Below are 13,748 nucleotides of genomic sequence, written 5' to 3'. Positions count from 1 at the left end.
TTACTGCTGAAGGAAAACCTTAATAAAGGCCAGTTTTGAGATAAAACACCTTCGAGGGCTGGAGGTATAATAATTTCTTTCTTGCTGATGGTATTTGTCAAACTGGCAGGTCTTTTTAATAGAGTACATGAAAAAAAGAAGAGGAGGGAAGCACATTACAAAATAGTCTTGCCTCTTATCTCCTCCCAGCTTTCTCAATAACTACTGATCACTGAAGTGAACACTGTGCAAGAATTATAATTTTCTTCAGCTTTAAATTCCTGATCCGAGTTTCTCATTGCAGATTGATTAATACAAAATAGTGTAAATAATACAGTTAACCAACTGGTTCAAACTTCTTTAGAACATTTTAAAGTACCCAAATCTCCAGACTTACTGTAAAGTTCCAAGAAGAAAGGGGCAAACAGCAAACTCAGTACCATTTTCAACCTTGTTTACCAATATTACATCCTTCTGTGCATTATTCTTATTGTATTAAGTCTAATAAGTATGGTAAGCCGTATGGAGCAAGGAATAAAATACTTCCTCCAAGGTCATGCACTCTTCAGGTATGATACAGATAGTAAGTGGAAGATACGGTATTGGCTATATTTATCATTGTCATGGACAATATAACATGAATCATGTACTGCTTTTAATAGAAAGAGATACTAAGCAGATGAAAGAGTCATACTATTCATTCCAAACTGATTAGCAGAATTTGTAGTCACTGAAAAGTATAATGAGGAACACAAGGGTTTTTCTATTAGTAAAGGTTCCCACTTCAAGAACAAGTTGTACCACATTATATCATTATAAGGAAAAAATTCATACACCCCCTAGTGTAGATGAAATTGGTTACCAGATGATACAGAAGTGGCTCCAAGAGTGAATTTGCCAGGCACACAAAGCACAGAATTAAACATGCCACAGAAATGCATCAGATGTGCAGTGATCCATCTGATGGTGGCAGAAAAAAAAAACAGTTGAACCTTGCATGGGACAGTGCACTACAGTGTCCACACTCCAACAGGACAGGTCTTGATACCTTATATTTTATCCAGTCACCTGTACCGTTCTTATCTACAACCTACCAGCAATAATGTATTACGGGTATCAGAAAAGATGACCAAGACATTTTATAGAAAAGTTCCCAATGTTGCAACAGTAAGGAAAAATGTCACAGAGTTTGAACTTGGATGGGAATCTAGGCTGTCCATAAGGGACACAGAGACACAGAGAAGGCTAAACTGAGAGTTCACTGGAGACCATTAAAGCTCCATTGCTGAGATCACCCAAAATACAAAGTTATTTCAATACAAAGGTATTAAATAGCATATAGGGTAGGGCAAAAGGAATATGCTATAGTATATATTATGCTAGCGTGCATATACATATATATATACAGTGTGTATATATATATACACACACAGAATTAGTATAATGTATTCCTACATTACCAGAATGTATTCCAGAATGAGTTCATAGAAAAATAACAACCACATTTTTCACCAGCATTGTCATATCAGTAAAGTGCTCAGATTTGCTTTAAAATATTTAACCAAAATCAAATTTACAAAAATGTGATTGAAGGAAAAATGGGGGAAATACAGGATCCTAGCTCATTCTGTTACTCCCACAAGTGTTTTTATGAGTGACTTTTGCTCTTCAGACATAGTTGAGCATACCATTAAAAAACTGTGTAGGAGTAGAGGGCAGTATCAATTTTACCCTTACCCAATTTTGAACAATCCGTTCCTTAAATATTAGGGCAGAACTGGAGCAGAAGCAAGTTAAAACAACTCCATTAAAGTCATGTCTGAATTAAGTTAGTGAGGCAGTTTTGAAAATTATCCAAGTTGAGCATCCAACTATCTCCAGTTCAAATTCTGATTTACAAAAATCCAAGAGAACTGCACATCTCAGTTAAACAACTGAAAAGACCATGAGAATGTGCCTAAAAATCTTGACAACTCCTAAATCTACAAAATTTTGTAAAGAACAGAACTGAAATATTCCCTTTGCAGAAAGCACTACAAAAACTCAGAATGAAAACTATAAGCATTGAACAGAAAATAAGCTTATTTACACATCATCTTCATTTCCCTCCCCCACCCTGCAATGCCCTATACTGCACTCAAGACTGGACAGAAGCATCCCACTCAGAACTTGCAGGTGGAACACTCTCAAAGTGATACTCTCGTCATTCCCTTTAAAGAATGGAAAGGAAAAAGACTTACATAATTGAATAGCAGCTACAGTAATTATTCGAGATAGAAGAGAAATGGGTTCATTTCCTACCCAATGGGATTTAAACACACAGCTTTAATTTCTGAGGAAAGTGCCCTAACTGTTCAAGCTAGGTAATTCATCACTGCTCCGAAGTAATGCTGTTCCTCCAAACAGGGGGAAAAAATAAATTAGGAAAATGTTAGAATCTAGGAGCAAAAGTTGCTAGGTCAGTCTCTAAAGAGGCAACCAGTGTTTCATACTTCTAGGACCATCTCTGTATTTCTGCACTGGCAGGCAGGTTTAGTGACAACATCTTACAGCATTTGGAGCTAAGCTTTAAGAAAAGGTATATACGGTGCTACCCACTTTGTGTTTACATTATCAAACCATTTCTCAATTTAAAAGTATTTAAAGAATTTAGATAATTTGAAATGTCAATGTATCAATTCTGCTTAATCACACTCAATACCCACAGCACAGCCTTATTCACTATGCAGAATACACTGTCAGATTATGCTTCTATGTTCTCTTTACATATTTCCAGTAACTACTGAGTTAGTTTTTCTCTGGTAAAAGAAGAAATGTTGGTTCACAGAGTATGGAGATATATTAATCTTCTGTTTGGTTCTTTTTTTTTTTTTTTTGTAACTGGGCAGCTAAACACTACAAACAACTGTAACACCACAAAGGTTAGATACAAACAAAAAAACCCTTTATTTTCCAATTCATCCCACACTGCATAAGTATTTTTCTTTATTCAGATAATAAAGAATCTCCTGATTCTCAGGAAAACAAAGGCAAATGTGTTTGAAGCAGCATGAATTGAATTTAAACTATAGATCTAACCTCTACATCAGGGCCTACATATGTAACAGTGTCTCCCTAAGCAATACTAAAATAACTCCACAACCTTAAGCTTTACTATTAAATGGAGCAACTAGTGCATTATATTCTGGTTTTGCTCTCCTAACAGTACAGTGATATGGAGGCAATTGCTACTATAGACTGTACCAGAACTACATTTATGACTTAAGTGTGAAGGGATGTATAAAACCTCTATTCTAGCCACTGCTTTACATTCTCCTTGCCACAGCACACTGATAATTTATTTGTAACTCCAGAAGGAGGAAGAACTGTAAAAGTAGATGTGTTTGCATTAAGATAAAATCTGTACAAACATTTAAACTTACTCATTTTGTTGACGACAAAGAGTAGAAACAACACACTTTAAAAGCACACAGTTTATGAATATACAATTTGGTTTATTGCAAAATACAAGCAATGGGTTTGATTACAAATGAAGCTAAGGTTAATCTCATGAGATAATCTGGAAGTGTTTTTCCAAACAGGGAAAAGTTTTTAAGCTCTCTTTGAATACCCTACCAGAAACTAAACATTTCACACGAAATACTGCCTTTCATAAGCAACTGAATTTGCATATTATTAAACCATAATAATAAATTGAATCTAGAGTGTAATGAGACTTATAAAAGAAACATTGCAAAATATGCTATTCTATTAAAGGTGTTTGTTATTGCACTTCTGCCATAGATACAATGCCGAAATACAACTACCAATAGGAGGGAGCACAAAAGCCGCTTCCATGTTCCAGTGATTTCGGCTTTTGGTTTTCATAAAGGTTCCTGTCAGTCATTCTCTATACCTTTTCTAGGTGTCCACATAACTTAGCAATTGGCATACATGAAAAAAAAAGGATGGAGATTGAATACTTCATAAACTGAAACTACAGGAAGTGCCTTAGGCATACAGAAATTTATTAACATTACCTTCTGGCCAGGTACCAAAATAAATATCCTTATGCCTAGAAAAAGCATTTTTCTTCTTTTTTTTTTTTTTCTTCAAATACTGGTCTCAGCAGTTAGAATCTCTGTTTTAAATTCTAATTCTGTGTATACAAATAATCTATTTTTATCCACAAATTTTACATCTCATAAGACATAATAATTACTTTCCTAAACTCTGATTGGAATAGAAATGCAAGAGCTTTAAGTCCGTGGGGAGCTGTCGTGGGTTCAGCAGTAGCAGTCATTTTTCTCCTTTTTTGTAGCTGGTGCAGTGCTGTGTTTTTTACTTTCAGCCTGAGAAGAGCGTTGATAACACCAATGGTTTTAGTTGCTGCTCAGTAACGTTTACTCTGACCAAGGACTTTCTGAGCCTCATGCTCTGCCAGGGAGGAGAGGAAGCCAGGAGGAAGCAGAGACAGGACACCTGACCCAAACTAGCCAAAGAGGTATTCCATACCACAGCACATCATGCCCACTATATAAACTGGGGGCAGTTACCCCAAAGGGCTGGATCACTGCTCAGGTCAGGCTGGGTATCGGTTCGCGAGTGGTGAGCAGTTGTCTTCTCTTCCCTTGTTATTTCTCTTATTATTATTAGTGGTGGCGGCAGCAGTGATTTGTGTTATACTTTAGTTACTGGGCTGTTCTTATCTCAACCTGTGGGAGTTACGTTCTTTTGATTCTCCTCCCCATCCCTCCGGGAACAGGGGGAGGAAGAGGAGGGAGTGAGCAAGTGGCTGCATGGTTCTGGGTTACGGGCTGGGCTGAAACCATGACAGGGGCCAAGAGGGCCCCTGTGTCACAGTTTTACAATTAAAAACCAAAGAGAGGACTTATTAATCCCAAGCTAATACTTAAAAAATATATTGTAAATTTTTTAAGAGTACAGCTTTGGATTTTTTTATCTGCTGTTGGGCTGCAAACAAGTCTTTCAACATTTACATATGTGCATTTTTGTATATAGATACATCTAAGTATGTATTTAATACATATGTATATAAATACATAGTGTAGTAGTTGAAGTTTTTTTTATTTTTAAGTAGTATTTTGACAGGTTCCCCAGGTTGTACATTGAGCTCTTCTTTAGAAAACTAAAATCCACATGGACATGGCCTTCCACTAAATTATAAATTATATGGTCATATAAATTATAAATATACATTATAAATATAAATTATACATTTATCAGCACTGTAATATTAATTATAGGGCAACATAAGAAAGACAGACACATGGTGTGTTTTTTAAACCTTCGTACCAGATACAAAGATTGAAGGTAAAAGAAAAACCAGCTGTAATGCTGCACCCCTCTATTCTTCCCAAGCCTACAGTAGAGAACAGAGCAAGGAGGATTCTTGCTCAAAATAGCTGGCTGTTGATACAGCCCAGAATATCGTATGTGACTGGATATTCATAGCATAACTTCTGGTTAGAAGTAACCAGAGTTCTAATTTCTCTGGGAGGATTTTCTGTGATTGTTGCAATATCAGGAGGCCAATAGCAGAAAGAAGAATCCATAATAGGTTTTTAGCTCATTTCAATTATACTGGAGCACATTCAAGCCCACTGGAGCTGGTTCAAGTATGGTATTTTTGATCAAATTAATATAAAGGCATGTATAAAGCATATCCTCAAATTTTTCTAACTTGCATCAAATAACCTTTAGTAATGGCCAAAGAATGAGATGTCTTCACAAAGTGATATCATTTTGGGGTTTTTAAATGTTTAAATAAAACTAAGAACTATTTGCACGGAATGTTATTTATTTCACTACTTTTATCCTCTCACAGATTTTAGCCCAGTTACTAAGATGGACTCACACTAACTTCTAATATTTTCTTTGGAGCAGAGTCAGACTAGAACTTTGTATGGTAGACATATCACCTTGGTTTCTCTCTGAAGTGTATTCTATTCCTTATATAATATACATAATTAAATTTACCAAGTACTAAGAAAAAACTCCGCAGCACACTAGCCTGGCTGAACCGCTCTACATCTGTGCGAGCAATAAACACAATCCTGAAATTAAGGCCAACAATAATCAACTCATGACATTGTTGCTGAAGAAAAAAAGCAGACTGAACTAACATCACACTTTGTACCAAGAAAAAAAACATAAGGAAAACATCAATACTGTGCATGTCACACTTCCTCTCCAGTTCTATTATACATTCATTTGAACTAATCTCTGTGGGATCTAAACACTGTAGAAATTAAAGTCAGTGGTGATTATTCTTTCTACCATGTCTCAGTCTCCCAATGGTATGCAATTTTGATATATTACAAAGTAGTGTTAAGGAGTTGAGAGAACTTGGGATACAGATCCTAATACACAGTTTCTCAATTACACAGTAAAGATTGAAGAACAAGACAATATCTTATTTTGAAAGATACATCCCTATTAATTACAAGTATGCAGACAGAGTTTCAGACACACACATCCTAGTTTGTATTGTCATTATGTAACTCCCTGATTTCCATAAGAGCTTTCACACAGCACACACCTTCACAAGCACTACGTATCTATTTTTGCTATATACACCTATTCAAATTCCTTTTCTAAATGAGAAAAACGCTACAAGTATCTTTCAAAGTGTTACAATAGAAGAACTGAATAAATATCCTAGGTTTAACACTGATATTACATTCACAGCAGGCAGACACTCACCATCGGAAGCTTTTCAGCCTCATTTCTATACTGAACAGGTAACTATGGCACTCCAGTGAAGAGTAGATAAAGAAAAGCTATAAACAACAACAGTTAGAAAACTGCAAGTCAACCACAGCATCTGAGTCCAGGGGTAGCCCAGTCCCCATTGCCATAGTTCCTCTTTCAACATAATGTAAGCAGTAACAGCTCCGTCAGAAACTGTCACCTCTACGAGGAAAACAATGTGTGCATCTGCAAGGAGTTGCAGAGCAACTTGGGGGCAAGTCAGGTAATAAAGTATCAGAGAACAAAAGCATACCCAAGACCAGGTTTCTAAAGCTCATTTTATGCAGGAGACTTCCCGGCATAAGTATGTTTACTGCTATTTAAGTAAACACACCAAACAATATTTATTTATTTCCCACATTTTCAAGAAGGGGAAAATGGAAGACCCGGGGAATTACAGACCAGTCAGTCTCACATCTGTGCCTGGTAAAATCTTGGAGCACATTCTCCTGGACGGCATGCTAAGGCACATGAAAAACAACAAGGTGCTTGGTGACAGCCAGCATGGCTTCACTAAGGGGAAATCCTGCCTGACCAACCTGGTGGCTTTATATGATGGGGCTACAGAATTGATGGATAAGGGTAAAGCAGTTGATGTCATCTACCTGGACTTGTGCAAAGCGTTTGACACTGTCCCACACAACATCCTTCTCTCTAAATTGGAGAGACATCAATTTGATGGATGGACCACTCAGTGGATAAAGAACTGGCTGGACGGCCGCACAAAAAGAGTTGTGGTCAATGGCTCCATGTCCGGCTGGAGACCGGTAACGAGTGGCGTCCCTCAGGGATCGGTGTTGGGACCGGTCTTGTTTAACATCTTCGTCGCTGATATGGACAGTGGGATTGAGTGCGTCCTCAGCAAGTTTGCCGATGACACCAAGCTGTGTGGTCCGGTTGATATGCTGGAGGGAAGGGATGCCATCCAGAGGGACCTTGACATGCTTGTAAGGTGGGCTGATGCCAACCTTATGAAGTTCAACCACGACAAGTGCAAGGTCCTACACCTGGGTCGGAGCAACCCCAGGCACAGCTACAGACTGGGCAAAGAAGAAATTCAGAGAGGCCCTGCAGAGAAGGACTTCGGGGTGCTGGGCGATGAGAAAATGAACATGAGCCGGCTGCAGTGTGCACTCGCAGCCCAGAAAGCCAACCGTATCCTGGGCTGCATCAAAAGGAGCGTGACCAGCAGGTCGAAGGAGGTGATCCTGCCCCTCTACTCTGCTCTGGTGAGACCTCACCTGGAGTATTGTGTGCAGTTCTGGTGTCCTCAACATGAAAAGGACATGGAACTGTTGGAACAAGTCCAGAGGAGGGCCACGAGGATGATCAGGGGACTGGAGCACCTCCCGTATGAAGATAGGCTGAGGAAGTTGGGGCTGTTCAGCCTGGAGAAGAGAAGGCTGTGGGGGGACCTAATAGCAGCCTTCCAGTATCTGAAGGGGGCCTATAGGGATGCTGGGGAGGGACTCTTCGTCAGGGACTGTAGTGACAGGACAAGGGGTAATGGGTTAAAACTTAAACGGGGGAAGTTTAGATTTGATATAAGGAGGATATTCTTTCCTGTTAGGGTGGTGGGACCCTGGAATGGGTTGTCCAGGGAGGTTGTGAGTGCTCCATCCCTGGCGGTGTTCAAGGCCAGGTTGGATGAAGCCTTGTGTGGGATGGTTTAGCGTGAGGTGTCCCTGGCCATGGCAGGGGGGTTGGAACTAGATGGTCTTGAGGTCCTTTCCAACCCTAACTATTCTATGATTCTATGATTCTATGACATATGAAACTTAGGGCATCATAATATATCATATAACATTCTCCAGATATCAAAGTCTTCAGCTTTAACAAGTATATTCAAATGAAGTAAGTATTTAAAATGACTGAATCGAGCTCTTGGCTCATGACACATTTAACTGTCTAATACTTATGCGTGTAAACTAAGTTCACCACCTTGAGAACAATGACTGGTCCCAGAAAAGGAAAAAAAAAGCAATTTTACCTAAGCTTGGTAAAATTAATTGCTAAATTTATTATGATATTACAATATTATTGCAAGTATTAATTAAATACTTGTCTCTCTCCACTGACTAGATGACTAGTCAGTATTACCAGACAGTATTCAAAAACAACCTTTTAGATAAACTTGACTGAGATTAATCCCCCCTGTGCTGGTTTTGGCTGAGATAGTTCATTTTCTCCATAGTAGCTGGTACAGGGCAATGTTTTGGGTTTGTGCTGAAAACCGTGTTGATAACACAGGGATGTTTTCTTTATTGCTGAGCCCCATTTAGACACAGTTAAGGCCTTTTCTGCTCCTCACCTCACCAGTGAGCAGGCTAAGAAGCAGGGAGAGGGTCAGCTGATCCCAACTGACCTGAAGGTCAGTTCCCCACATCACATGGGGTCATGGTCAGCATGTAAACATGAGGAAAGAGGAAAAGAGGGCCATTGGGAGTGATGGTGTTTGTCCTCCGAAGTAACCACTGCAGGCGACGGAGCTCCGCTGTCCCGGAGATGACTGAACACCTGCCTGACCATGTGTCCTGGGTTTACCAGGAGCCGTTTTGCTCCTTCTTAGTAACTGGTGCAAGCTCTGTGTTTTGACTTCCAGCCTGGGCAGAGAGCTGATAATACCGATTGTTTTTAATTGTTGCTAAGTAATGTTTATTCTGGCCAAGGACTCTGTGAGTCTCATGCTCTGCTGGGGACGAGGGAGGCCGGGAGGAAGCAGAGACAGGACACCTAACCCAAACTAGCCAAAGAGGTGTTCCATACCACAGCACGTCATGCCCGGAGAGGTAACTGGGAGTTACCCGGAAGGGGCAGGCTCTCTCTCTCTTCGGGGGGGTCGAACTCGTTTGGCGGTGGTATCGTATTCTCTTGTTATTTTCTCTTATCAATATTATCATTGGCGGTAGCAGCAGTGGTTTGTGTTATACCTTAGTTACTGGGCTGTTCTTATCTCAACCCGTGGGAGTTACATTCTCCTGATTCTCCTCCCCATCCCTCTGGGAGTGGGGAGGGTCGGGGGGGGGGGGGGGGGGGGTGAGTGGATGACCTGTGTGGATTGGTTTAAACCACGACACCATGGGAAGTGGGGAATGAATTCTTTGTTTTGCTCTGCTTGCATGTGCAGCTTTTGCTTTTCCTATTAAACTCTTTATCTCAACCCATGAATTTTGTCTCTTTTACCCTTCTGCTTCTCTTTCCCATCCCACTGTGGCAGAGACTGTGCAAGTGGCTGTTCAGGGCCTAGCTGCTGGTGGGGATTAAACCATGACACCCCCCCCAAACAGACATTTCACATTAATATGAAAAACAGAAAGCATTTTCATGGATAATAAAAGCTGAAGCCGTCTATCCATATGACTATGTCACATATAATAAGAGAGATAATCAAAAGTACTCTATAGCCCAGCTTGAACATAAATAGCGTAGGCTCTATCTCGAGGATTCAGCTGGTTTCTAGACAGCACCCATTTTTTACATGGCAGAGTATTACACTCCATCCTTTGCAAGATATCTAGGAAATGTGATACTGATAACTTCACATTTTTTTCTTCCAAGCACTGTTCAAAAACTCATGATACAAAGTAAAAAATAATTCTGAAATATACCCATTACGTAATTATTTAATTTTTAGTAACACAAATACTGACTTCTGAAAAAGTATGAATTTATAGAATCACAGAATCACAGAATCCCAAGGGTTGGAAGGGACCTAAAAAGATCATCTAGTCCAACCCCCCTGCAAGAGCAGGGTAACCTACAGTACATCACACAGGAACTTGTCCAGGCGGGCCTTGAATATCTCCAGTGTAGGAGACTCTGGAATGCTTGCTGTGAGACTGTGTTTTCCATTTGGTGAAATGAATAATACAGAATATGAAGTCTGAAACAAATCCATCTTCATAGAATTATTTTTAAGAGTAATTACTACAACAGTTTAGTTTGTATTTTATCAGGTTGATAACACATAGGAGAATATGACTTGCAAGAAAACATGAATACCATACTGCGTATTGTAATTGACTAGAAAAACAATGTATCGTTCCACTTGAAAAAAGCATACAACATTTTCTTACAACACTTTCATGAAGTAAGAGCAAAAATTCCTGGTGCATGAAAGTCAAAGTTACACTTATTCGGGTCCTGGGATTCATACTATTGATTCTCAAGTGTACATTCTACAAATAAATGTAGACCAATAAGTAATATTATCCTCTAAAATGAGGAGGGAGCTCTATTTCATTAAAAATTAAAACAAGATGTAAACAGAAGTGAGAATAAAATCAATAGCTCACACCATCAGACGCCTACAAGAAGCTACAGAATATGTAATACCATCAAAAAATGTAACTGTTCTGAAAGGCATTATTCACACACTCAGTGAAACTGACAGGAAATAACACATACATGTTCCATGTACTTAATTTACTGATCATTTTTTAATGAAAGCAAATGCATTGCATTAATATCTAAACAGAAAGCCATAAAGAGCCATCAACTAGTTCTATGAAAAGGATCTTGTCTCACCCTCTTCTACCACTGTAGTCAGCTGGTAAATGCTTGTCAAGAATAGATCCAGGCACTATCCACAGGCTATTCTCAACAGGATCATGTATGATTCCATTTCACAGATTGCTCTGACACATTCCCCAATTTTTAGCTCCCAGGACAAGTGGCTGTGCTTTTTGGCACGAATATGACCCGTGTGTTTATATTTGCAGCCTATGCATAAAATATGGACATGAACATTAGGGAAAGGAAAAACTATTTATGGTAAGAACAGCAGTGGCAATAAACAAGACAGGAAACGGATACGGAGTCATTAAATTCCCTTAGATTTACAGCCTCCACAATCCTATAGGGAGGCTTTTCCGCAACTGCATAGCTCTAATGGTTGGAACCATTCTACAGACAAAGCTTACAACCAAGTAGTCTCGCCTTCAGAGGTCTTTTACCTTAACCAGTTTTCCTGCAAAGTGTATTCTTATCATACATTTATAAACAACAATCTTTCCTGATCTCAGCTACTCTCTTGCAAAATTAAATATACCACATCCTTTTATTACCTACTAAAGGCTCCTCATGCTTCAGTCAGCCTTAATTCCACTTGCCATGAAAGAGCCCTGTTTGAGTTAGCCTTTCTTAAACGTGTGTTGCCAAAATCTGACAAAGATATCCAGGGCCTTGAGAAGGGTATCGAAGCTTCCTCCTTTTCATTAGGACTACATAGGCCACTTCTACAGCCACACTCCTGACTCAGACACACAAGTCACTGTCATTCAATTTGTAGGAATGATTTTTTAATCATTCCCTAAAGTGTATGACTTGCACGTTGTTCCATTAACCATTATCTCATGTCAACTGTCACTTCCAATCATCTCATTCTTCTTGAATGACATTCCAGCCTCCTCCCAATTGGCTGCCATCAAATTTCATAGGACCATAGAATTTCACAGAAATTTCACAGAAATTTAGAGTGGGGTTCTTTTGCTACTCTTCACTTCTACTTTTGAACTCGGATAACAGGGAATGAATTCTATACTTTGACATTTATACTGTATATTAGTGCGGTTTGGTGCTTCAAAAGTAAACCTCTTTTTAGCACCATCCTCCTAAGACTATTTCTGTCCTTGAAGCTAAGCACAAATAACAGCCATTTTTATTGCACTATTACCCATGGAAACACGTTTTTATCCTTAACATAAGGATACAAATGTATTCTATAGTCTACTATTGCCCTGATGCATTTAATATAGTTATCCCATTATTCTATCCAAGGGAGTATGCCCCAGAATTTTTCTCCTGCTCAGCAAGACCAATCATGTTAGACTGTGGGTAAGATATTGCTACAAACATATGTGAAACAGGCATATACCAAGGCAGTAATTCTGATCAAGTAACATATTTCCTTCTCAAAGGCAGGAATATTTTAATTAATACTCTGACCTGAAAAGGACAGGATGAGGCAGAAGTCAGGGGTGCAACTTGTCAGAGGAAGATACCCAGCAAAACCCATGCATCTCATCCATCACCCCCAACCTGTGTCGGTTAAGCTACAACCACAGTCCATCTCCCAAGTGGTGTTTCTATATACTCTTCTTCTTTGGTGTGGACTTCCTATTTTTCCAAACTGCTCTTCAGCTTGTGGCAGCTCCACCTTTATCAGTTTCTTGAGCATCACCACCTGACTACCTCACCTCACCTTTCACACTGCTGCCTGCCTTGGCTTCTCCACTCCTTGATTTTCAATTCAGACCCACTGTGGTGCCTCTACATAAGCACTGAGCAATGCATTTTTCAAATTGCCACCAATTCCAAACCTTTTTAGAAACCTCTCAAGAGCTATTTGAGGGGAAGTGGGTTTGTTTCAATTGCAGGTGGTGGTGTTAGTTTTTCTTTGGGGTTTTTTTATTTTTTCGGTTGGATTTTTTTATTTGGTTGGTTGGTTTGAGTTTTTGTTTTGTTCTTTTTAATTTAAGCACCGTATTTTATTAGTACTATGTAGCTATTCATTATGAAAAATAACTAACCACCAGTGTCTGTGTTCAACACACTTTCATAACACCAAAAATGCACCAACTCTTGCAATTCGTTTCGCAATAACACATCCACTACTTATACTATAACACAATACTGGCCACATTTTTTAAACCACATCATTTTAGCTACTATGCTTTGCCCCACAAACAACAAACCTATGGAACAAAAGACTGCTTTAAATTTTACAATATAATTTATATATAACTTGAAGGTGTTTGGGATCAAGACTTTAAAGACTCACATTAGCTTGAGTTGAGAAAGTAACACTGTGGTACTTAGAACTCAAATGAGAAGAAAACAATACATACCTATATCATAAGCGAGGAAGTCAGCAGAAAAACACTTTGCACCATTACTCAGGGAAGTATCATTATGAGTGTTTCCACCAAAAATCAGCATAGCTCCATTGATTAAGACAGCTGAATGAAGGTACCTCGCAAAACCACTCTCCTTTAAAATAGTCCTACAAAATACAA

General features: G+C 39.1%; 1 protein-coding gene across 9 annotated transcripts in view; it reads right to left on the bottom strand.

The window, feature by feature from the left end:
- Window positions 1–13,748, bottom strand: part of ATRNL1 (attractin like 1) — a 543,705-nt gene that overhangs the window by 432,734 nt on the left and 97,223 nt on the right. For 7 of the 9 annotated variants that reach the window (XM_065672331.1, XM_065672333.1, XM_065672332.1 and 4 more), the window contains exon 10: window positions 13,581–13,735. In XM_065672331.1, the coding sequence (XP_065528403.1) occupies window positions 13,581–13,735 (155 nt within the window). Of the gene's footprint in view, window positions 1–10,582; window positions 11,455–13,580; window positions 13,736–13,748 lie in introns of those variants that run through there. The other 2 variants (XR_010610974.1, XM_065672338.1) reach the window with 2 other exon arrangements.

The sequence above is a fragment of the Lathamus discolor genome, chromosome 3 (genome assembly GCF_037157495.1).
Source record: "Lathamus discolor isolate bLatDis1 chromosome 3, bLatDis1.hap1, whole genome shotgun sequence".
In the NCBI taxonomy this organism is placed as follows: Eukaryota; Metazoa; Chordata; class Aves; order Psittaciformes; family Psittacidae; genus Lathamus; species Lathamus discolor.
The sequence above is the reverse complement of the archived record's forward strand: the minus strand, read 5'-3'. Positions and strand labels throughout refer to the sequence as shown.